The sequence below is a fragment of the Pyxicephalus adspersus genome, chromosome 6 (assembly GCF_032062135.1).
Source record: "Pyxicephalus adspersus chromosome 6, UCB_Pads_2.0, whole genome shotgun sequence".
In the NCBI taxonomy this organism is placed as follows: domain Eukaryota; kingdom Metazoa; phylum Chordata; class Amphibia; order Anura; family Pyxicephalidae; genus Pyxicephalus; species Pyxicephalus adspersus.
The window spans coordinates 30,077,683-30,104,578 of record NC_092863.1 but is presented as its reverse complement, the minus strand read 5'-3'; the positions used below and the strand labels follow the sequence as shown (position 1 = coordinate 30,104,578).

Here is a 26,896-nt window from a genome sequence, read left to right as displayed (position 1 = left end):
AATTTATTGCCTGGTGCAGAATTTATTACTGCCATTGAAAAACATGGACCTGGACGATTGGAGACTGTTGTGAATGTCAGAGTTACTGTTTATAAATACACTTCAAAGTGTGAATACCTGCAGCAGTCTTGGAGCAGCAAAGCAGCAGAGTTTAAAGACACTGTCATTTGAAATGGTAGGTATGGAGGCCCTTGATTTAACCATTGGATTTTTCTATACTGGTGATCCTGTAATGACATATGAAAGAATAGGGCTGGTTCACATCATACAAGCTTTCTTGCCTTGTGCCCCTTACCCATCCCCAAGTCTCTGCCTCCTGTACGTCAGTGACAACTAGTGACAAGTTGGCAATTTCTAAAAAGAAATGGAAAATGTTTAGTCAAGATAAAACATAAAAGAAAACTGTGTGTAAAGTGTACTTAGACAAGCTTGGAAGGAAAGGGAATGCCAGCATTTGCAAGGACAAGATATAAATTGCATTTGAATGTATTGCTTAAAGCTATATACACTACTTTAAAAATCCAGTAATAAGGATGGAATTTTCCTTTATCGTGATCAGATGATCAGATATCAAAGCTTGCAAAAAAAGCAAAAAATAAACAAGATTTTTCACTACATAGGTCCTTATGAGATCTTAAAAAATTCCAGAAAACATTTTTAAAACTCTAACCTTAAAAATAGGTCTACCCTTGATGAGAATATGGCCTTGCCTTGGAGCAAATATCTACAAATGGGTGCACCATTTTTTGCCATTTGTGTCAGAGAATCCAGATCTTTGTTTTGAGCAAATGACAGTCCCAAATAACCCCATGGATTGTAAAGTTAATACTTTGCTCCAAAAAAATTGTCATTCCTCTATTTCTAACCCTGGCTACCACTTGCATGCAAGTTACTTGCGTCTATAAAACAGTCCAATGCAGGGCCACACAAGGGCAGAGAGGCTGCTGGTCTGTAGACGTGAGTGAATCCAGGAATTGTAGTAGCAGCGATATTTCAATGCAGCGGCGGGCCAGCTGCAATATATATTTAGGATTTCTTTGGGGGCCAAAAAAAGGACATTGTGGGCCAGATTTGGCCCACGGCCCAGAGTTTGACACCCCTGCTCTATAAGCTGAGAAAAAACAAGGGTTTTTACTTTTCTTATTCATCCATTTGAAACGTCTCCAACCCCCCTCCCACCACCAATAATACTGTCCTAATGTCAGAATGCTTTGTAGCAGCCTTTCACAAAATCACAAAATCATTGAAGAACCATTTGATTAATATTAAAACACCTGATAAAAAAGTATTACATCTTCAACTCCTAGTAAAATAGTGTGATAGAAAATATAATAATATGATAATAGAATAAATAAATAAAAAAGAAGACAAGATAAACAGACACACATTAAAGTACAAACTTAATATGTTGCAGTTTAACTTTCCCTAAATGTGGATGCTTTCGGTTTCATTTTCAGCAGCTATATAATATACCTTTCGATCTTACATAACCAATATTCTCTTCCTTCCTATAAACTTCTTATCCTCCATCGCAATGTAAGAAATGAATAGAGAAAGAATAGAGAAAAATGATTGAGATCCATTCTGGATAACAATTACAGCTCCGTCTACAAATACAAGAAGAACACAAAAAGAACACATGAAGAACACACCTTGACATGAAAGCTAATGTAGCCATCACATCTAGGAACTAGTAAATTGCAACAAATAACATTTTTGGATTTTGGGTTTTGATATTCTTTAATAGCCTTGTCAATGATCAAAGGCATTTATCATAATTGTGGTTGTTGCTTAACAACAAATTGAAGACATACTTTTCGTTCTAAATACATTTCCCCTCAAAATGTTTTATGATAATTTTGGGTATATCAGAAGCTTTACTGTAAACATGTAAAGTGTAATAAAAACAAATGGCAGAATGTGACTTGACTTGCCTACTTTAGGATAAGAGTACTGGTAATAAATAACAGTATGTCCTGTAACATCTTAAGCAACCCAGTTCATACTGTAATGGGCTCACAAAGTTAAATCCTACTTGGCAATATGCTGAGGTTCAGAGTGTTCTGTGAAAATGGTGTACACTCGCTATAATCATTTCATTATGCTGCTCTTGTCTGTTTTATGGCCTAAAGACACAGTATGAATCTATTCAGCTGCCTCATTATTGTTATCCATGTTTGTGAAAACTATGGCTCTTGATTTGTCCAATTCAAATGATTTCCCTCAGCTGTGTTAGTCATTTTCTTATGTGTACTACATTATTGTAGAAAACCGATAATGCAAAAAACAAATGGTGCACAGTTACCCCTAGCATATTTTGGGAATCAATCTAACTGAACCTCTTATCACAGGAAAATTGCCCAAATGGGCGACAGATAAAAAGCTGGGTTGTCAACCAAACTCTTTATTAAAAACAAAACCATTTTTAAAATGCAATATAGATATCACAAATATATGTGTCACAGTTTGTATAGGCATGTAAATTTCATGTTGTTTTTATTTTCATATATTTCTCAAAGAGAGTCAAGCTGTAGAACATTCACAAAAAAGAGATTCTGGTTTGGAGGTCTTGAACAATCTCTCCCAAAAATTGATGATTCATCACATTATATATCTTGAAAAAAATGACACATTTTAACTTTAGGTTATATCTGCTTCTTCATGGTATTCGCAAATTGCTTGAGGGAGATATATTCACATTGACTACAAGATGAAAAATCAGGTTAAACAGGTGGGTATTATTTGTGTGTAATCTGTACACATGTCTAGATACAAGGTTACATTAAAATAGTCAAAACTGAGAAATGCTTAGGCAGTGAATGCTAGGGTAGGTTAGTAATGGGGCTTCTTTGATATAGTCTATATCCATGAGATGTCTGCTTGATGCAGGAAGTGAGGGAAGTTCTTTACCACATTTGCAATTCGGGATTCTTTTGTCAGGAACATTAATGGTTGCATTCAGTATCTGTATGCATCAATTAACTTGACAAAACCTCTGTGACTAATTTGTCAGTTTGATGTCCAATCTGAGATGTAGAAGCATGTCACCTGTCCTTCGTGCAATAATGAACCTTTTTTAATGGGACTATAGTTTTGTTTTAAAGCTTTGTTCAGATGTTCATGATGTCAGGGACAAAAGTCTAGTGGTCTGTCTGTCCTGCCGAATCAACGACTGGTAGCCGTTCCAGTTTTCTATGTATTAGGATGCAGTGAGGTGCTTCCTGTTCACCCTCCATGCTTAGGAAAAGCAACAGTGCTCATTCATTCCTGTCTCTGGAATCCACTATTAACGATTATTTTCATCAAGGATTTTGTGTGTACATACCTGCAAGTACAATGGACTCTCCAAGCAGCTTTCACTGTAAGTTTATTTTCCTATTGGCTGATTTTAGTCTTTTTCAGACTGTGAGCAGTGGGAACACTTACAAAATCCTTTTCATGAAATGAGATACAACAAGTAACAATCACATCAAACATAACTTTGAAGATTACAACAAGATAACATAAAGTTATCCCTGTAAATAAATTATCAATAATTCAACATGACAATTTTTCACTTTACAATTAAAGATGTAAACACGATCTAAACACGTCGTTAAAGTGGAAAAAAATGCCATACTGAATAAACTACAGTAATAACTGTGTTAATAATTCACTGACTAGTACTAATTAGTTATTAAACATAAAATGATTTCTGCTGAAACTAAAGCTCTTCCAATGTTAAGTGAATGAGTATATATATGATGTTGAATGCAAATAGTGATAAAATCGCTTAGAAATTAATTTTAAAAGACTGCTGCATAATGAAATGGCAGTGAGCTGTCTATTGAACTGCAGCCCTGGAAGGATCTGTATTGAAAGCAAAACACTTCACTTGAATAAGTATTCATTGGTAAATAAGTTTACACTGCAGCACATAACAGGACACAGTGTTAACAGCCATGCCTATTGATGTTGCAAAGTGTGAAGTGGTTATTATTGCAGATTATCATATCAGATGGCAAAGAAAGGGCAATCAATTTCTTCTGCTAAAAAAAAATAAAAATAAGTATACCATGTATACAACATTGCTAAATTTATGTCTTTTTTCTTACAAGCAACAGCTGAGTGTTTTGTTGTCCACTTTAAAAAGGTGGTTGTAATCAATACACTAAATTAATCTATGTGGAAACATCCTTTGCCTCATTAGCCAGGGAAATATGATTTGCATTTTTCCTTTACATGATAACATCTTTGTGTTCTTGCTAAAACTTTCATACTTGACTGGGTTCTGTGCAGGGGATTCCCAGGCTCCACTATTTTAATGGCTGCTTATCCTTGGACTTAATTTCTTAGGCTGTAAAAATGAATACTACACTGTCTTTGTAAAAAATTATGTAAAAGACAGCAATGAATGATGGGGCGGTAACATAGATTTAAGATCATAGTGTGTACCTTAATGTGTTAATCATGATGTAGCCAACATTTCTGTTTGTGTGCCTTAATTATAATTTTTTTACATTTTGTAGATTTGTTTTTTAAAGACATGTTCCATTTTAGTGAATGTGTCCGTTTAATTACATTCGTACCTCTTCCAGCATCCTTCTTTTTGGACCTTTCTGGTACTACAACATGCATGATCATGGGCAGATCCATTCATTTATTCCACTGTATGGCTTGAAAACTGTTAACTAGTAGAAATGAACTGGTCTGCAGGATGCATGTATACGTAGGAGAGTAGCTGCCAGGATTCACTGGAAAAAATACGGCATTTTGAAGATCACCAGTATATAGAGATTTTATGGATATTTAACATAGAAAATAATAGAATTATAATTATTATAAATAATATAATTGTATAATTTATATATTTATTATAAATATTAAAACTATTAAAAAAAACCACTGAAACTTGTCTTTCAAATGTGTTGATGCAGAGTCTTCTGTCTGTAATTGAAGTGAAATCTTAGAGCAAATGTTTGTTTAGAATCTTCTTACCTGTCATATAACACACCTCAAATGATTCTGCTGATAATCGCATCAGGGCTGGTATCGGACAAGAATCTGGCATGTGTACAGTGCTCGTGTGATGTCGTTCATGGATCCACCCTGGTGGATCAATGAATGATGGACCATCATAATACAAGTGAAAGGGAGAGAGTGCAGCTGGGTGCCTCTCTGTCATTCTCCCCATCCCCTCTCCATAGAGCAGAACCGTGCTGTATGTACAGCACTCGTTCATGCATCGTGCAGTCCTTTGTCCTTGGAAAGGATCATGAAAGATCCTTTCTAACGACAAATATTGAACGTGCATACTTAGTCTTAGACTCCGGGCGTTAGAGGGCTGCAGATCGTGCAGTGTGCAGAACAATAGTAAATGTTTGACCTACTGCAATGCAACAATGCAGCCTAAACATAATGCACTCAGTGTTTACATTACTGTTCATTGTTTACTTTCTTTGAACAAACTAAAATGAGTATTTCAAAAACTATTACAATATGGATCAGAGGAATTTGTAGTATGCAAGACTGACTTATGGGTTATTACTCCCTAAAATGCATCTTGCTTCAGGTTTAAAATACTTTGAGGTATCTAATTCTGGAGAGCTGTAAAGGAGCTGTTTGAGGTATTGATGACATAACACTTTGGGCCTGATTTATTAAATCTCTCAACGTCTGGATGACAGAGACTATCATGGGAAAACCTGTGTTATTCAGCAAACCTGGAAAAAATCTCATCCTGAATTCAAAGGCATTTGCCAACTAATAGAAAATTAGTTTAAAGAACTCTTTTTCAGGTTTGCTGGATCAGCCTGGTTTACCCACGATAGTCTATCGTCTCTAGTATTAGAAAGCTTTAATTAATCAGCCTCTTTAAGTGAAAAAAAAAAATTTACCAGAAAACACTACTTTTATCTGTTGGTTGAATTACAGTTAGTATAAAATGTCTCCCAACTGTTTATTGCCTATAAAGTTATCCTGCTGTCTTTTGTACTAAAGCAATGTAATCTATGTAAAACTTCCTCATTGTACCATAGTTTTGGAAGCAGCCATATTGCATAGTCAAGTCATATCCTCAGAAAAGTTGTACATGTGAGAAAAAAAGCTTTGTGTTTTTGCTGCTCTTTCGTCTGTCCAGCAGAATTTTCCTGGCTTATTTACATTGCAATTAGAGTCTCATCATCTCCTCTTAAAGAAACATGATTTTCACATGAGGAATTTAAGTCCAGCACTCTTCCTTCTGACTGTTTAATCATTTTAGGGACTTACTTTAAAAAAAAAATCATAAAATAAAGATAAATTAACTCATTTTTCTTTGTGTAATGAGGCTATAAGGCTATGTATTCACGCTAGATTTTTTATTGTGAGAAAGGATCTTTCACCCTGCTGCGCTCTCTCCCCTTCACTTGTATTACAATCGTTTGTCATTCGTGAATCCTCCAGGACGGATACATGAACGGTGTTGGACAAGTGCTGTACACAAGTCAGATTCTCGTCTGATACTATCCTTAAGGCGATTATTTGACGAGAATTATCTGACGTGTGTACATAGCATAGGATGGAAGATAATTCTTCATTAATCTTAGGCTATGACTAATATACTTCCTGATTGGTCTTTTGGCACCTAAACCAAATGTCTGGATTGAGCAGTAAATTGTAAGACCAGTCTTATAATAACCAGACAAGGACTGAGACATTTATTGTAAAATTATATCAGCCAACTTCCAGCCATTCGATATTCAGCCTGTATCCCACCACATGAGTTTCTGCATCTTATACATGGGTAGACTTTTGGTAGACAGACATTGTTAATCAAACAATTATTACATTCCTTATTCATGTAATGGACACTTTAAATAACCTTGTTAGAGGGCATTTGGATAATGAATTTTGTACTTGAAATTCATTATGAACAATTGATACTGCTGAACAGACCTGTCAATAAATACTATTCGGGGCCAACCTTGGCCGTTTGAAACAAATTTTTTCTATGTTTTAATTAGCATAAATAAAATTAACACAGTTGTGAATATTTACATGTCTCCAGCACTTTGACATGCTAATACATTCTTTTGGTAAACCACTAACAAGATTAGGACCACCTATACTACAACCCTAACCTGGACTGAGATATGTCTGAATTTTTCAGGGCCTAAAGTATTATTACAATATAAGCACACTTCTTTTGGGCTGGTGCTGAAAGAACTGTAAAGTTGTGTTAATATGTAATGGAAAAAACAGCGAGAAAATTTCACTGTAACATTTTTAAATAAAATGTCTTAAAGTTCCTAAACTTTGCAATGTACATTTTAAGTAGTGTTTATTTCATATTTCTAAGTGCAGCAATTCAAATATAAACAGCATAGAATAAATCTAATAATGTGTCTGACAGCGGTCTTTTTATGGGCAAGAAGGCATACTTAAATCAGCGCTTGTCAGGAGCCTGGAGTGATTAAGTCATCAGCCTTCCAGTTGCTGACATTGCTTTGAGAGCTGCGAAGTGACCTTGTACATCTGTGTCTAGCAAAGGTCATGAATGTGTGTGCTGATGGGACATTAATAGTGTCGGCCTCCTATTGTCTTAAACAAATGTCATTGCCGACTTTCTTGGAATGTGTCACATTCTCTTAACATGCTACAGTCTGCTGACCTTTGACCATGTTATTCAATGCATCTTTATTTTCAAGAAGGCAAATGTCTTTGTAATTAATGGTTACACAAACAGTAGTATTCTAAAATTCTAAAATTAGCATGTACATATATAAAACAAACATCGCTTTTCTCGTTTTGTGAAAAATACTTTTATTCCCCTGGGAATGTAAACTATAGCAAAAATTAGCAATACAAGCTTGGCATTATTGTTTTAGTGATCTTTCTTTCTTAGGATTTAAAACTGTATCTACATATATGCTTACATATTATTAGCAGTTTTACTATTAATAATACATGTAAGGTAAGCAGACACAGTTCTTTTTTTTTTTCTTTTGTAAAAATATATACAAAAATATGCAGATATACTGGCAGAATACAAGTCACCACTGATTTCACCAACTTTTTGACAACCACTGTTACTCTAGAAAATATTTTAAAATCAATCAATGTGAAATGGAAACTGTATATTTCAAATACAGGTGAAAAATAGTCTTCCTGCATGATCTTCCCACTTAGTTCAGAAATTTCATTGCTGATCAGTACTTGCCTTTTTATGTATTAGCTATACATATTTAACTGTAAAATACCACATCTTTTGGTGCTATTTGCAAATATACATTTATTGGACAATTTAAATTAATGTTTTTTTCAGAAAGAGGACTATAGCACCACCTATATTTACCTTTCAATCCACATCATTAACATCATTGTTCTTCCCAGCCACGTATAGCTGGGCTGGCTACCGAGCACTTTTCAGTAACCATACAGCTGATTTTGGGTGGTAACTCAACAATTGGGATGTAATACAAAGAAAATGTAAAATGGTACAAACTAAAAGGGTGGGCATTTTAAAGTTAGAACAAAGTATAGGGGGCTGGTAGAAATCTGTGTTGCCCCACTCATTTTTGACCACCCGCTCATATTAATGCTTTACTCCTGAATCCTGCAACAAATATTGAGCTTTGTAGCACCTTCTGTGCTTACGTTTTGTGAATAGTTCTGCATTGCCTTTCCTGATATAAGTGTTTACAAACGGGTAAAGAGCACCATTGATATCGTATTGATATGGTGCGACAAATGGCAAACATTTCTCAAAATACAAAAAATATCAATATGTAATAAGAAGTAGAAAAGTAAAAAATACACTATTCTATTCTGTGATAAATAGAGTTTCAATTTAGAGACTGATATAATGTAGATTTGAGTTGTAGAACAACAGGTACCAGGACCAGGATTACTCCTATCATGTTTTATCACTGGTCTACAAACAACTCTTGCTCCCAAATCTTCACCTTACCCCCCCCCCCCCCCCCCACACACACACACAAACCCCTTCCTCCTTGCGACACATTTTGTAAAATGAATAAAAGAATGTTATACGATAATGAATTCCACAGAAGTTGTCTTATTTTACCAGAACATGATAATTGAAGTGCTTATAAGAACACTTTAGAAAGAAGGAAGTACATTAAAGCTGGTAACATTTATACTTTATTGCTCATAAGTAATTACAAGACAACATTTTAAAGGGAGTGGTGGGTGATGCAGACTCAATGGACCATGTATCCCTAGTGAGTCATGTTGTTTTGTTGCAAATATTCTTATTGGGGAAGTACAGTTATTGATAAAGTATGTTTTTATGCTAGTTTCCATCTTTCTGTTATAGATTTAGTTGCTTTACCAGCTTTAATTGTGGATCTTAAATAAGTCATGTAGAAACAGGCATTAGAGAAGTAACAAAACCAACATAGCTTATAATATCTGGCACCTAGCAGACTCTCTAGGCATATTTTGTAACATGAAACTATAACAAGAAATCCAATCACTGTAATTTAATGAAGATTGTGTATTTTGTATAGCTAGTTTCTGCTTTAATTTTAGGCATAGTTAGTAGGGTTGCAAAAATGCAAATTAAACAAATTAAAACACTAAACCTCCAGCTGATTCAAAAGTAAAGTAAAAAAAAAAAAAACCTTTTTATTACATTCCACAATTTACTCTAACAAGGGATTTCTTCCCAATCAAGGCAACAAAATCCTCCCCGAACCAACAATTTGCAGCATTATTTCCTATTAATAGCTAGTTAGGTTGTGTATTTAGAAATACATCTAGCCTTTTTTGAAGCATTCTACAAAGATGGCATAAACTAGCTCCCGTGATAGATTATTACACATTTTCACAGCTTTCTCTAAAGCTTTTTCATGTACAGAGTTATACTTCTTCTGGTTCAAGTGCAAAAGTGACACTTTTTTTTATTTGCACTAAATAAAGTTAACAACTTTAAACCAAATATTTTATATAGGCTATTTATTTAATTTACACAATCATGTCTTCCTTGGTTATCTATTTTCAAGGGATAATAAATTCAGTTTGATTAATTTTTCCCTATAAAAGTTGTCCATCCTCATTATTTATTTGCTGATTTCTCTGCTGCCTACAGTTCTGCAACATCCCTTTTTTGAAATGATGCTCAAAACTGAAATAAATTTTCAAGATGAGATTATACTTTCTTGTACAAAGCCATAACCCCTACCCCCAACTGTCTCATGCAGAGATCCCCATTTGATTCAGCAAACTTCCTTTTTGATAGACCCAAACATATGGCAGACACGGTCTGCGGCTCTGGAGGTGCGGCTTCTTCTCCCAACTCTGCTGGAGGGCGCACCGGCCAGAGCCGAGGCCCACCTGTCAGACGGCCGTGGCAGGGGACCCCTGCTTTATATTATTGCTTAACCAATTCTCTTAATGTTACTTGGATGTTCTGTCAGTCAAAGCACTGCTTATGGAACCATTATGTATAAAGGTGAAAAATAGAAAGAAATTGTCCTCTGTCAGCATGCTGCAGATAAGAAACCTTTATCTCCTTGTGGAAGCAGTGAGTTCTTTGCAAAAGTCCAACACAGAGCTTTACCTCTCTAATCAGTGGGAAGCATGAGCTTTTCCGATTGCAGAGCTTAAAGGTCCTGCCCTGTAAGTAGCACATCTGACCTCTGCAATGTGACTGCTGCTTCCCTAAGAGAGGCAAGGGTCACACTCTGCTCCTGCCAGCACAAAGCAGACATTGCCCCTCATGTCGTGGCTGCCTTAGGAGGAAAAATAACTGTAACATATTGAACATATTGTTTTGATGACTCTTTTATTGTATGTAGCTGATTTAATTTTAAGGTTAAAATGAACTTTAGGTATTTGTTATGATCCAGAACACCTCACTTTTTCTGAGCTTAAATTAGCTTGCATTTTACACAAAATTGACAGAAACATTGCATGGCCGATGGATGTGTGGTAAACTTATACGTTGTGATCAATGCGTTGAATTATTTTCAAGTGCAATAGATAGATGATATATATTATTTACATTTTAGTTATATGAATAGCATTGGACTGTTTGAAATACCGTATCTTTCTGGTAACATCCCTTTTTAGCAACAACTTACATGTCCCAGATAAAGTCTTTGATGAGAACTTAACAAGAAAGATTGAACTGTAAAATAGACAGGACCACATCATAATAGCTTTACTAATAATGGTATAGTCTGAGGTCTGTGATCTGCTGCGTCTCATACCCTTGCCATCCTAAAGAATTTTTTTTTATTTTATATAAACACCCACTGTACTGCTACAAACTGGTGGGTACCAATATAGTGACAGTCATCAAAATTGTTCATGTAAAAACTGTTTAGTGGGGGTGGTTGTTGACAAAGGATTGAATACAATCTGTCTATAAAATGGGCATGCTCTGGCAGATGGACTGTTTCTTTTTTAGATCTAAAACAATGACATTTAAGTTAAAAAAAAAAAAAAAAAAAAAATATATTGCTTGGAAATTTCACTTAGCTTGGTAAATGTGATATAAACTTACATGTAAGTAAATGTAAAAAAAAGTCCGCAAAGCTTCACCTAATTGACCAAGCTAAATTTGTTTGCCATATGATTCTCTTAAAAAAATCAACCCCATTAAATACTTGACATTGAATTTATAGCTGGCAAATGTCTTGTATGTCTTAGAATGTTTTCTGTTAATGTAGAATATCTGTAAATATTTATTTGATGCACTTGTTTTTTAGGTTTTATTTAACATGTAACTCTTTTTTTTGTTTTTTTCTTAGCAAACCTTCCAATGCCAACCATCGTTGCCCTGGATGGAGCAGCTCTAGGGGGAGGCCTAGAGATGGCTTTAGCCACTGACATCATAGTAGCAGGTAAGGTTACAGAATGATTTCTTAGCGTTATATGGATAGGTGACCAGATAGTAAATAGTGACTCAGATATTTAGTCAGATGTTTTTTTCCCCAACTATTCTCCTTGAGGATATTTCCTTTCACTTGACGTTAAAGAGAAGTAATGTACAAAGAAAGGAGGACCTCTCCTTTGCATAGTTGACACTATTTTAGGTGTCCACATCAAAAGATTTCCTGTTTGGTAACAACAGTAAATCTTGATTTCCCTCCCTTTTTGTGCTCATGACAACAGTCATGAAAACAAATAGTTTAAATCTCCCTTCTAGGGATACAGAAAGCAAATAAAGCCTTTGTGTGGTATTGGTAAGTTATTCTACCAAAATTCTGTAGGCGTTATACCAGAGCTAGAACGGATGAAAACTAATTCTCTAGCACACAGTTCATTTTTGGTGCACTGCTGATTATGTAAGGCAGTGTATTCTCATTATTGTCCAGTCAAGTACTAACATCACAGACTTTATATTGTCATAGCACTAAATGGTAATACTAAAGAAGACCTAAAGGGAAAAAAAAAAAAACCTAAGAACACAACTGTATTATATTTTCACTTACTATTCCCTAGATATGGGAGCTGCTTTATTTTCCCTTTTTGTTGTTTTCTTCCATTTGTTTTGGACCAAACCACACCTTCCTCTTTCCTCATCTTCATAACACAGGACCAAACAGATATATGATCCCTTTATTTTTTTTTACTGGAAACATGTGCCAGAAGGTGCCTATTCTCCCATACATTTGTCTTGCAAAGATAAAAATTTGGACATTAAAATTTTCCACCTCTCAAGCTTATTTGTGAAATACCATATATACTCAAGTATAAGACGATCCGAGTATAAGCCAAGGTAACCTTTTTTATCTTGGAAAACAGGAAAAATTGATTGATAACAAACTTTAAATAAAAAAACAAAAACAAAAATCTGTTAAAAAAAAAAAAAAAAAAAAAAAAAAATTTTTCCAGGATCGGGTGCTTTTCTGGAGGGACCCATGCACCTCACTAGAGTATAGGCCGAGGTTGACTTTTTCAGCATATTTTGGGTGCTGAAAAAGTTGGCTTATACTTGGGTATATACAGTAATCATTTTTACCTTTCAGCTTGAGAATGCTGTAGTTGTTTGTAGTTGTTGAGCTATTTAGTTCACCCTTTAGCAAGACAGTATGGGAATGTACAGTCATCTTTCACTTTCATGAATGCTTCATGATGGAAACCAGTTGTCTTCACTGTGGTAAAGCTCTTATACTTCATATTACAGCTTCACAATACCTGTGCTTCAAATAAACTATCAGGAGTATATTTTACAATTATGAAATATAATTTGCCAGTATTGTATTACATGACTCATTTTCATAGGTTATTACTAACAAAAGGAGTCAATGTGGCCTGGAAATAACATGATGCATTCATTTTTTGGATTAAAATATATAAAAAAAATATTATATTAGTACAGCCAAGTTTACTGTATTGTGTGTCTTACAAGGCTGCATGTACTGAGCTGGTGGTATCTCATCCAATTAGGTGACATGGGAGTACCTGAGGTTTGAGGGATTCCTTACAAATTAAAGGGGAAGATTTTTGAAGCAGTAAATTGACCATTCACTGCAGATGAATCTTCCTCATGCATTAGTTTTTAATTACATTGATTTACCTGCATTGTATGTTTGGTTAATGCCACTTTCACTACTTTAAAAATATGTCTTATTGCTAGCTTTTGATAACTCCCTCGTCAGTGGCAGGTTAAGGGAAGTGAGAGATGCTGTGATTCAGCAACTGAAACCCATGCACTGTTGTTCCTATTTTTGTCAGTTCTGTGTTTCTAAAATATACTTCTATTAAACCTATATGTCCATTATAACTAACTCCAATGCAAACAACAAAACCCTCTGCTTCTTCATGACGGTTTCCTATGCATTAAAGCTGCATTATCTTTTTTGACTTTAATATAGACGGCTCAAATGATTATTTGAAATATTATTTAAACATTTTAAACTAATTGAGGAGACAATGTATTCTGGAAAGTAAAGTTGTCATGGTTCTGCAAGGCAGGATGGTAGACCCCCTGTGTCACCAGCTCAGTTGGCAGAGGCGTGCACACAGCTGAGCATCTAAGCAGCTTGCCCGGTCTTCACCAGAACCTCTAGAGGTGAGAGTGTTGCGCTGTGGGCAGCTGCCAGGTTGCGGCCCCTGTGCACACAGGCATGGTAACAGAAAGAGGGACAAAGAATAGTCAGACAAGCCAGAGGTCAGGGCAGGCAGTGATCAGGAGTAGTCAAGGTCAAGCCGAGGTAACTACACAAATAATCAGGCACAACAGGATCCAACAACAGGGACCTGGAAGCAGAGCCAAAGGAACTCCTTGTTCAGGCAACTTCCTGTTGCCATTCACTTCCTTTTAAGGGATGGTCATGTGACTGATGAAAGCCATGTGACCTGCTGCATCCTATCCTACCACCAGAGGGGGTCCTGTAGACGAGAGGTTAGTGTTGTTCACACCTCCACCAGCGGTGGGGTGGGGGGGGGCTGCATTTGCGGAACACTCTAGTCCTCTGAAGTAATGGACAATAATGGTTATTTGACAATAAGGGTCTATGATCTTCTGAGACAGAACTGGGCAAGATTAACAAGCACAGCAAAAAAGTCTTCATAGAAATGACAGCAATAACATAGGAGCTAATTTATTAAAGCTCTCCAGGACTGGAAAGGTCACACTTTTATTAGTAAACCTGGGTGATCCAAAAAAACTGGAATGGATCTGGTTCAGGATTGAAACCATTTTCTAACAAATAGTAAGTGCCTTTAAGAAATCCATTCCAGGTTTCCTGCATCCCCCAGGTTCACTGATGAAAGTGTATCCTCTCCGGCCTTGGTGAGCTTAATAAATTAGGGTCATATTGATAAAGACAAGTGACCTTTGTAAGAAATTTATAAGCAATACAAGTATATAGCTTGGCTGTTCATATAAATAATGCACTTTACTGATGTTATATGAAAATCTCAACTTTTATTAGAAAGGGAATAGATCTAAAGACATGGGTAACTGAAGGTATACTTTGCTGCCAGTTTTTTTAAAAAAAAATACTAAATTGTAGAATAAACTTGTGTGTGTTAGTATTGTCTTTGAGGGGTGCTGTTATTTTCAACATTTGTCATTTGATTTATGGCTTATTCATTTTGTGTGTATTGTTTCAGCATCTTCAGCTAAAATGGGTCTAGTAGAAACCAAGCTGGCCATAATTCCTGGAGCAGGTAGGACCCCCCATTTTACAAATAATTGTCATGGCAAAATACTTTTACGTGTATTAAAGTGTATTACATAAAATGTGGCAACATGCAAAACTAACCAACTAATTCAGAGTGTTGGAAAAATCACTGTAGAGCTGTAAAGAATTGCACTGGTTACATTTTTATCTACCAGGCTTTGTTAGAAGTCAACATATGTAGATGTTAGTTATATGTTCAACATATTTTCTTTTTCCAGAAGACTTATGTCACTTGTAACTTTCTATCATTCCCATGCTGAAAAGAACAGTGGTGGATGCTAATAACTACTGACCTGAAAATATAAATTAGATAGAATATTATATTTTGGTTCTGTAAGCTTTAGTTCTAAATAAAGTATAAGACACTAAGAGGGCCTAAAGCAAAATTAAAGGCAAGCCTTGTTGTTTTTTTTTTTTTATGATATAGTGACAGGTCCGATTAACTCTAATCACCAATTTCACCATATATGAAAGTGAGTGTAAAACACATTTTGGGTTCTATTTAAAAAAACGTGGAATCAGACATTGCCTTAAACATTCCCTCGTGGAAACTTTCCAGATCCATCTGTTTCAATAGCAGTAACTGATTCCCACTAGTATGTTTGAGGACATGTCTGATTCCCTGTTTTTTAAAAATAGCTATCTGAGTTGCCATTTGAACTGGATTACAATGCAAATCTTCAAATGGGGACACTTGATACCATGTTGACTGTCTAAGAGGTCTGATGAATTCCCTCACATTACAAAGATATTGGCCCTGATTCATGAAAGCTCTCCAGGCTAGGGATAATACACTTTCAGAAGTGAAGCTGGGTGATCCACAAAACATGGACTGGATTTTTCAAAATTATTGGCTATTTGCTAGCAAGTGTGTTGAATCCTGGACCAGATCCATTCCAGGTTTGGTGGATCACCCAGCTTCACTTCTGAAAGTGTATTATCCCCAGCCTGGAGAGCTTTCATGAATCAGGGCCATTCTCTCACTTCCTGTTAGGTCTAAAGTATGTGAGATAAAGAATAATCTTCCCAATAGGGCACAGATGGCAAAATAGAACTTGAGGCAACCAAAACATTGCATTTTACAGTCCTGTTAAGGTAGTAGTCTTAGATACTTTTAAAGGGCAAGTATAATCATTAGAGTTTATGTTAAGGCGAGATTAAAGGGAATTAAAAGCAATTAGCAGTCAGCAGCACTGGACAGCTAACTCCTAGACCCTAGCTATCATATTTTAGGAATTTTTCAAGCCTTTCAAAAGGAAGGCAAAACTATTTTATATTTATAAAACATTTAACAGCTATTTCAGGAGAACTTTTTCCTGTAAGGTGCATACCAGTGCAGGCACTCCCCATTATTCCTTGCCAGACTCAGCATCAGTAACATCACCACGAGTAGGGCCGATTTCAGTCTCATAAACATGAGAGCCATTCATTTGCAACCACAGAGGCAGTATTGGGGCAGGAAGCTAGATCAGATAGGGCATACAGTATCATCTTACTTGGTAGTTAATTTAACTCTGGACCCAATAGATTACTGAGCCAAAAAAAATGGACATTTGGCCTGAATTGAGTTTGCCGAACAGGTGTTCCTGTCCACCTTTTAATATCATGTTGGAGAGGGTTTTTGTATGTTGCAGGTGGAATTGTCACTCCAAAATAAACTATGCTGTATTCGGAGTGATTTGACATTCATTAAATTCAATCAATCCTGGATTGGTGGTGTGTTTCAGCCACGTGTTCCTGATGATAGTTGCACAAACTTGCTGTCCAAGGTTTAAAATAATTGGCAAGAGAAACCATTCCTAGCAATTTTTACTAAAAATCTAATATTTTTAACCTTTTACCATTTTAAAAAAAATGAATTTTGAATTCAGAATTTTGAATTTCTCAACTATTCTGATGTTATTTTTTATTTTTTACGTCTCATCTATAATCACAAGCTTTCTACTACTAGCTTGAACTGAAAATTTTAACGTTTTATGACATTACCTTTGATCTCTGTTCAATTCATTAAAAAACAGGGCTGTTTTTAATTAAAACAAATATTGTGATATTCTAGTACATTCCAATCTTTTTCTTACTTCACTGAGGGCAGAGTCATTTATTTTTGCATTTTAAAACTGCAGTACTTAAGGGGAATGAGTGTGTAATTTACTGCCTTTTAATGTGCAATTTAATGATATCCTTTAAAATCAATTTTTTGCACCCTGCAGAGGCGTCAGGTCTAGAATTCTATCACTGTCCTCAGAATTTGCAGAGTTGTGTGGATCAATCCTAATCCTCTTGAACCATTCGTCAGCAACTGATGATTGCCCTGGCACCTAGGTTTATTCCTGGCACTTTACCAGGCTGAGACTGACAGGATATAATGTTAGCACACATATGTATTATTTGTAGCTGTAAGAACATGCAGTTTACTAAAATGTCAAATGTGCATCTGTGTTCCAAAGGAGTACAACAGAATGTTGGCACTCAGTATGTTCTGACTGCAGCAGGTGAGCCTGTGTGATAGCTCACTATCAACTACCATTCCAAGGCAGATAAAGTATCTAATGTATCTAGTAAGCAATAAAAAGGTTCATGTAATCTCTCCTCTGTTCCCACCATCAGCTGCCAAAAAGCAAAGGACGCTAATGTGCATAATACCTAAATTATGAGTTTTAAATGTAGGAGCCGGTAGCAGATTATAGATCTGGGCCCAGACTAATTGAGTGTTTCAGGTCAGATGTAGGCAGAATTCTGAGAACCCCCAAATGTCACACATGGTTTTATTCAAAACGTGTAAAGTTTGGAGGAAATTGCATATACTATATACTCAGTTACCTGATGTCTGTCAGTATGACAGTAGCTGCAACAAGATAGACAACAATTTTACTTTTTCTTCTGATGAAAGAGATTTGATTGAGTTCAAGGTGTAAAGTTGTTTATCATACAAAAAATTAAATACTTTGTGATAAGAACAATTTTCTGCTGCCAGTAAAGTCAGACTATTATATTGGAAACTGTTGTAAGCTGGTGAGAAAGTAGTGAAACAATTGCCATGCAGTTCTATGCAAATAGCATTTTCAGTAAAAAGTCATTACTAGCAGTCTTCATATTTAAACTTGTTCATGTTTCATTTAGTCAATTTTCCTTTGCAGTATGTGACATAGCTACAGTTTACATGGTTATATATGTATATATATATATATATATATATATATATATATAAATGTTTTCTGGTACATCACTTTCACCCCACAGGATAACAAAGATATTTTCTATACCATTTTATTTGTGTTCTTGGAGCACAAAGCCTAAGGTGTTGTGCCAACTCTGCCCCTTTCATCTGGAATTAGAGTAATGCTGACAGCTGCCACACTGACTCCTCCCTAGGAGTGTTTGACTTGTGTAATATAGGGAAGTATATTTATGCAGTGTTTTCTGAAAAGTCAATTCTTACCAAATGTATTCATATAAATATTTTATATTTTTTTGAGTCACAATCCACTTGCTGCTCCTGCAGGAACATTCATGATTATGCATCTTTGTTTTATTGACTTGATCCCAGTATAATTTACTTTGTTACTATAGAAGAAAAGGAATAATAGCTTTTGTCTTGCTATGCTAAACTTTTTTTTCCCAATTTCTCAAACTATAAAACCAGTATTTGAGTATTTACCATTTACCATTTATGTGAACATATATACAGCTGATTAACATCTCTGCAGTGACAAATTTTATTATGGTGTCAGATAACACAAAGGAATGTCTGGCCCATGTGGTTATTGTCTTTGTTTATGAGTTGCGAATTAGCAAAAAGGATGTATGAGAACTTTTCTTTTTCCAGTGGGCTGCATAGTTTATGGGAACTGTTTTTTTACTATAGCATTTCTTTTTAGGCATTGCTGGAAAGCTAGCCAGTAAAATATGTATCTGCTAGAAGAAGCTGCTTCACAAATGTAATAATTGTTCATTAAAAATTAAACATTTCAAAGCAAATGTTAATGTGCACAGCTTATATTTACTACTTAAGGTGGCATGTTCAGGCTGATAAACCGATCGGAACTCTGCTGTCTATACTACTATGATTTCAATAGCTGGTGTAAAGTGATATCTTCAACACTACATCTCATTGATTTCGAAGGGTGACACATACTTCACCCTCTTGCTAGCTTGTGAGGACATGCATTTTCAGTTAGATAAAGCAATCAACAAGTTCTTGGGTTGTGCTGGATTGTTTCTGTGGAAAAAACAGATATTTCCACCAAAAAGCTCCCCTGGATGCAACCTGTAAATAATGTTCATCTGGAAATATATTTTTCATAAATATTTGAATTACACCCCATATATACAAAAAAAACGGTTTTCGAGGAAAGGGTTGAATTATTTATTCCTAATGAAAGAACAGGGGCTGCTTCAAAGTGTTTTACTTTTACAGGAGAAGCAAGAGGTTTAAGAAGTTTGAGTTCCCCTCTAAGACCAACGCAACCAATACAAAGTTCTTCTGAAAAGTTTTTACACAGTGGAGGGCTCTCCTGCCTTGCACACATCTCTCACCTTAAAAAAAATCACCTTATAGGAAATGTACTGCATTCAGCATAAGCTATTGTCAACTGGGGGGATATAGAAAGGCTTTTAACTTCTTATACTGCTACTTACAGGATGATTTTTCATAGAAGATCAAGGAAGTGTCAGCTGCTTCTGTTTAAAAAGAACCACCATGTACCCTGAGTTTAGATCCATTCCCACTTCCAGCTGTATATAGGGACTTGGTAACCTATGATCAAATAATGCTGATCTAATACCAGATGTTTAGGTTTCATTTGTATCTGAAGCTTAGCCTCATACTCTGATCTTAAATTGCCATTTTACAGATGCAACGTGTCCGATTCTGAACACAGCTTACACTTTGCTAACTAAAGGGTTATCTGCAGTTTGGCCACACCAGCAGCCCGTGAATCAGGTTTCCTTCTGCTACTTGAGTCAATCAAAGGCTTCTTTAACTCTTTTGGCTATAGCTGCCTTGTAAACCATTGTCTCTGCTTCAGTCATGATGACTTTTTGACCCTAATCATCCAGTAGATTATAACTTAACTGGTTTGTGTAGGTCAGCTCCCACACTACATCAGTGTGGCAAGGAAGACCAGAAACGACACAATTAGATGGTCATGCCAATTCACTTATCAAATATGTATAACAACGCACACCTTTAGTCTCTAGCAGTATAAAGCTGTCTTAAAATACATTTCTCTTATGTGGTAGTGTAATACCATGCTTCATTTAACAGTAACAGGGTGGTAACGGTGTAGTCACCACAGTGGCCACCACACAGGGAGATTAATTGATTTATCCTTTGCTCCCAGAGATTTCCCTTTTTATAATTGGCCAGGGACTTCCTGTACTACAATTTGTCACCCCAACTATTGGATATGCTCCAAATGAATTCACCAGAATCCTCAGAAGGCCACTACCATGTAGGGGAAATCTTGTTTAACCAGTGTGCACTTTCTTGAGTTTGTAAACTAAGCTAATTTAATTTAATGACTTTGGATGCTTTTTTTGTTTGAAGTGATTAGTGAATTTGAGTGATAAGACAGTGACATCCTCCAGGGACAAAGGCCACCAGTTTATTACAATTCTATTATAAATCTTGGATAAATCTTATATATGACACAATAACTTCAATATGTGCCTTTCAAGCTAGTCCCTGAAAAGTTAGTCTTCTACTATTAGCTTTTATTGATGCAGTACATACCAAATTACAGCTTGAGAATCAGTCTGTTGCTTCTACTATTACTGTTTTCAGTCTTAAATTATTTCCCGAACACATACAAGAAACAAATTCAAGAACTGTCCTATTCCAACTATACTTAAACCGTGATTCTCTTTAGGACGCTTCCTAGCCTATCATCTTCATCTTCACCTATCTTACTTAATGTAAGACAAACTGGAGTTTTGTGCCTCCTTGCTTTCTTCGAAATGCCTGTGTCATCACACAGGTTAACAGTTCTTCTCAGAAGTTAAGAGGTTTCCGCCCAATCATGGCTGTAATTATCAATTCAAAAAAATTTTGCCTGGAATCAGAGCGTCCCCTCTACTACCTATTTCTGGCCTTGCCCTTCAGCCCCTGTTTTTGCTCTGTTGTGCTCTTGTGATTCTTCAATATGGACAACCTTTTGCTGAGGGATTAGGCAGCTCACACTCTAATGAACGTCTCGAGGACAAGTTTGCTATTGAAACAGTCACTATAAATGACGGTTAAAACCTAGGTTTGGAGAAATAGATCTCTCTAAATTTTATGATGCACAAGGTTAGGAAGGCTACTTCTCACAAGGTCTATTACTGCATTCTAGGAATTTCTCTGTGATGTGATGACTCTTCTTTCTGCAGCTGGGTCTGAACCAGTACTTGGCTCTCAGTAACCCTAAGGTTTAGGTTTCTGCAATTTTTATATTTTTTCAAAATACACTGCCATCTAACTTTTTTTTTTAAACTTTTGTATGGGGTGCCTCTTATGTAGCTCCTACTGTTCATTTTTCTTCCTTCTGGTTCTCTCTGCAGTTCAAAACTGCTTTTAACACATCAGAAATATTCATCTTTTTACTACTTCCAAAGAGTGGATATTTCTTCGTACCATCACTAAAGCATGACAGATGTATGTACCGGTGTCTCATTGCAATAAACCTTTTTGTAGTTTTAAAAAAAGGCTTGGTGGTATTGAGGTGTAGAAATTTTATCTTTTCTATGGTAGTTTTAGTCTTTTACCTCAAGCTGGACGTTCTTCTGTCCCTCTGTCTGGCTCAAGTTTATCTTGGGAAATATCATTCCATGTTTCCAAGGCTGAGTCTGTCTCTTACCCACTGCTTCTATCAGACAACCTAATTCACTTTTTACATTTTGGATGGTCCCCTCAAAGGTGCTCAAGCTTCCTGTTCCACCATTTTTAGGTGGCTTAGGCAGGTTTAGGGTCTGAAGGCTCAGCTCCACCCTTTTCTGTTGAGTGCTTCTTGGACCTTTTAGCATTCTGTCCCCCTGACTTTTGTTCACCAGATGGATGAGGGGGTCATCTGATGCCAGCTTTGGTATTAAGTTCCTTTTAACTGCATTTTTAGGCTTCTGGTAGTCTTTAGTACCTTCCTTGTGGTCTGTTAGTGTTTGTTTTTTCATACTTACTCCTTAGTAACCCTGCTTTTGGAAATGCCAAATCTGGAAGGTATAGCATAGTACCCATAGTATTTATTATTTTTCGACAGTAATAATAATTTGTAATAATAATTGTAGCTGTATTAGTAGTAATAATTTATATATTTATACATAGTCATTTATTTTTCTTTACTTTTATCATCCAAATATGGAAACTATTTAGTATATTAAAGTAATGTATACCAGCATTAAAATAATTACCGTACGTCTGCAGTTTTTGTCTATAGTTTGTTTTCTAGTCTCTTTTGGGAAACAGTTTTTCACCTTCTAAAGCTTTTTCAAGCTTCGAATATTATAGTTGTGTGTGTTTAAATAGAACTACACCTGCATACCAATTTCACTTTCAGTTTTGTTGAACAAAAGTGCATATAGCTTATGAAAAGCAGAGATAAAGCATGTTATTAAATATTATTCCTTAAAGACTAATAATGCATCTTCTTAATTTTGCATTTTTTTTTCACCTTGAGTTTGAATCAGCCATGGATGCACTTTGGGGATCCTAGATCCCTCACAACGTAGTTATATGTAGGATGAAGAATGCTCAGTATTAGATAATTTATTTAACAAAGGCAGTGCTTCCCCAGCCCACTTTAGCCAGGTGTAATGCCCAACATTTTTTTAGTAGCTACTTCGCTTAAGCTGGGCCTTGTGTAGAGAAAGCTGTCAGTGGGAGTTGGCATTCTGCCAGCGCTGCTTGCAGAGGATTGTTTTGCTGATATTGATTATAAAAACAGCTATGGTAAAAGGTTGATAGAAACTGGAACTTAAACAGGTTTATGGAAACTTGGAACATAAAGTAACTGAAGACATTTTTTGGTTTGAGTAGAGTGCTTCAAGGTCAAAACCACAGGTCTTTATGGCAGTTTTTTCCCTGTAATGGTAAATCCACACTTTTAGTTTGGAATAAAGGGGAAATCTTCCAATGAGAACATTTGTTTCTTGTGACAATTGTCCTAAAATGAATTTCACTCACATAGGAAAGACATCCCCTTTCTTCCAACTGTGAGCGTGTAAGACAGAAACAAGACAAGAGATAGCAAAAAAAAAAAAAAAAAGTGACATTTATAGTAACAGGGATTTATTGTTTTGAACTATCAGTCAAGCTTAACTTTAGTAGTGCTATTCACACTATTTAGAATGCATTTGAGATAATGCAGAATCTAATTTCAGGTCATGTTGGATGATGTTGTGGGTAGTATAACCGCAGGGTATCCAGACCCTTTTAGGTCTGTCACATGGCCTTACTGTACATCTGCTCTCATCTGTGAAAAGGATGGGGTGCCAATGACAAACCTGCCAAATCATATGTTTTACATGTGGCCCACGTGCCACCTCAGTTTGGTCCAAAAGATGCCTTCTAAAGATCATCTTGTAGGGTTTTGACAGTGCTTCTCATGTTTTTCTTGCAGAAAGATGCAGATACTTGGTTGTTGCCCTTCTATAGCTGCGTCCACCGCAGCTTGTGTAAATGACCATCTCCTGGTATCGTCTCCACATTCTTTAGACTGTGCAGGGGGGGGGGGGGGGAAACAAAGCTTCTTGCAATGGCCCATATGGATACTCTATCCTGGGGGCTCTGGACTACCTGAGCAATTTGCATGGGCTGTAGATACTACCTCATGTTACTGTACAGTATCAGTAGTGACAAAGGCAGCAGATAAAAAAAAAAAAGGACTTTCATATTTTCTGACTCGTTGTAAACCATACCATACTGACTGAAGTGAAGTTCTGACTGAAATTGGACAGCTCTATTTTGGCAGCAACTAAAATAAACTTCAGTTTGTGTTTAGGTTACAGTTGTTTTTAGGTTTGTTGATAATTTTGTTGATAACTTTCTCTTTCATTCTAAACCTACTCCGTTTATTTAAGGTTGAATTAGGTCTAACGATGAAAGAAAAGCAATTTATAATAGTAGTATTTCTCTGGGTGTTTACTGGCAACTGCTATGCAGTTTTCCACTTCCATTTCACCGTAACGCCTAAACCGATTTAAAAAAAATCTCTTACATCTCATACATTCAAAAATGTTTGTAAAAGCAAAAAAAGTAGTACCAATTCAAGTGCAAGGAGGCAGTTAGCATGGCCATGCCTGAAAAAAAGGAGAAATTAACCCATTGCTTCCAGTATTAACCTGTTTTTAGGGGAGCAGCTAAATTCAGTTTAACCACATAAAAAATACTAGCGTGAATTCAGCCTAACAATGCACAAAATAAATGAACAGCAATGGTTATTTTTTTATTGAAATTATATAAAAGAACAACACAGTAAAGCAAATACAGACTTTGTCTGGGTAAATACCAGAATAACCTCCATGAAATTTGTGAACTGTAGATCTTGTTAAATGAGACAGGTAAAATACAGGACGGTGTATTCTGCTCCATTGGGCCTATTAGGAACACTGAACAAACAAAAAAAAAATCTTAACTAAGGGTAAAAAAACATTCTCAGTTGGAAATTTTAGGTTTTGTTTTTAAAACTGAAGCTATTCTGGTAATCAGTTCCCTCAAGGATACTTAATATTTGTTTCCCACCCTAATGAAAGTAGGTCATAGTTTTTAGGCATGCATCCAAGACAAGACATTTATTTGGTACTCAAGGCACTGTCTAGAAATAGGGATGCAATGTCAGCAAGGGCCCATTTTATTTTACAAACATACTTTCCATTGCCCTACTATTAATGTATTTACTGACCCTATAATATTTGCAGTCTGTCACTAGTTTGCAGAAGCAGAAAAAACATCTGGAAATAGGTAACAGCCACCTTTTTAGATGAAAAAGATTCATATTCTGTGTACTTGTTTTGATCATGTCACAATGAGGGTTTATAAAAAAAAAGGCAGCTCCTTGAAATAAAAGCTGTTAACTGAAAAAAAAACAGTAATATATGTACATTGTATCATCAATAAAATTGTATGTATGTGATTTATAAATGCAGTTCTATAGTTCAGTAAAGCAGACCATTCACTGAAAAGTATGTTTTTTTGTTCACTAGTCTATACAATGATAATAAACTTTCAACCAATAGAAAATATTCTAGAAAAGAATTTGCACCTGATACACTGTAGCACAGGAGCAAGAAGTTTCTCAAAACTCTCTTCCTCTGTCAGACTTTGACAGATGGCCACATCGACATACACAGGCCATGGTAGAGTACTAAGAGACTTCCTGTGATGGTCTGTTTACTAGTTACAGCAGCAAAAGCTATTTCAGAATTTACAGTGATCTATTGTCTACACTGTATAAGGTTCTAGCTAGGTGATCAGTGGGAAGATGTTCCTTCTGGGTGACTGAAAGTTTGATGTCGTCAGTCAGTAACTGAACCTTCTGGAGTCAATTCAGCACTGGCTGATGATCAGCTATGGGTTGTTGCAACCACAGTAGTATGATAATTGAATATATTAAATACCGTACAGAATCATAAAATTTCACAAAGTCGATAATATAGCTAAAATCAGAAACTGTTTTGCATTCATATTCCTTTGTTTAAGATCTCACTGACAGATAAGTTTAACTTTGTGAAAACAAACCCGCTACCTTACCAGGGACAAAATTTGTACGCCAGGAAACTGTGGTTTGCTATCACAAAGGAAGTTGTTGTTACTTATCAGAGTGCTACTGGTGGACAGTATATTTGCAGGTTATAGTATGCCTTATTAGGCGATTTTAGTCATTTTAATTTTTTAAAAATGTAAGATTTAGATTAGCATCCCAAAGGTAGAAAGGAATATTAAACTAATACATCAAACAGAAAAGGTTTTTGGTTTACTGTCAAAATTTTTGATTTTTGTTTGGTTAGAAGGTTGACTGAAATTGATAAAGCAAAACATTTTTTGTGTCAATTGGTTACCATGATGTTGAATTCAGATCTGTTTTAGGGACAATATTTTGATTAGACATAGTGGTAAAATAGTTCATATTATAAATTAGGTAAAAAATGGATTATACATTGAATACTTGCAGTCAATTGCAAGGGGCAATTTTAAATTGATAGTAATATTGGTTGTGGTATAGGTCAAAAATAACACTGTGAGAGAATTGCATAGTGTATGCCTAGCAGTAGTTTTACCGTTTAACTGCATGAAGTATATTCAGCTTAAAATAAACCTGCACTGTTGATGCAGTTACAATTGTATTGTACTCCCCAGTATAAGCTCTGCTGTTTTATAATGACCTATCCCTTATTTTTTTTTTTTTTATTACACAGTATTTATTCAGCGCCATCATATTACGCGGTGCTGTACAGTCCATAGTCGTGACACTAACTGTCCCTCGAAGTAGTTCACCATCTAATGTCCCTACCTCAGTCATATGTCATTATTGTAGTCCAAGGTCATTTTTTTGGGGGGAAGTGCATGTTTTTGGAATGTGGGAGGAAACCCATGCAGATACGGGGAGAACCTGCAAACTCCATGCAGATATTGCCGTGGCCAGGATTCGAACCTGGAATCTAGTGCTGCAAAGGCAAGAGTACTAACCCCTGAGCCAATCCAGTGTCATATTCACCAATGAGGTTGCACACTGGCTTAGCAAAATCTTCACAATCCAAACACACAACTTCTCTTCTCTGCCATTTAATCCTATATGATTTAGATC

At 35.9% G+C, this 26,896-nt stretch overlaps 1 protein-coding gene across 1 annotated transcript in view; it reads left to right on the top strand.

The window, feature by feature from the left end:
- The window catches only part of AUH (AU RNA binding methylglutaconyl-CoA hydratase), a 116,916-nt gene that overhangs the window by 27,843 nt on the left and 62,177 nt on the right, over positions 1–26,896 (top strand). Inside the window, exons 5-6 of the mRNA XM_072415050.1 lie at positions 11,739–11,831; positions 15,052–15,108. Coding sequence (XP_072271151.1) covers positions 11,739–11,831; positions 15,052–15,108 — 150 coding nt within the window. The remainder of the gene's footprint in view (positions 1–11,738; positions 11,832–15,051; positions 15,109–26,896) is intronic.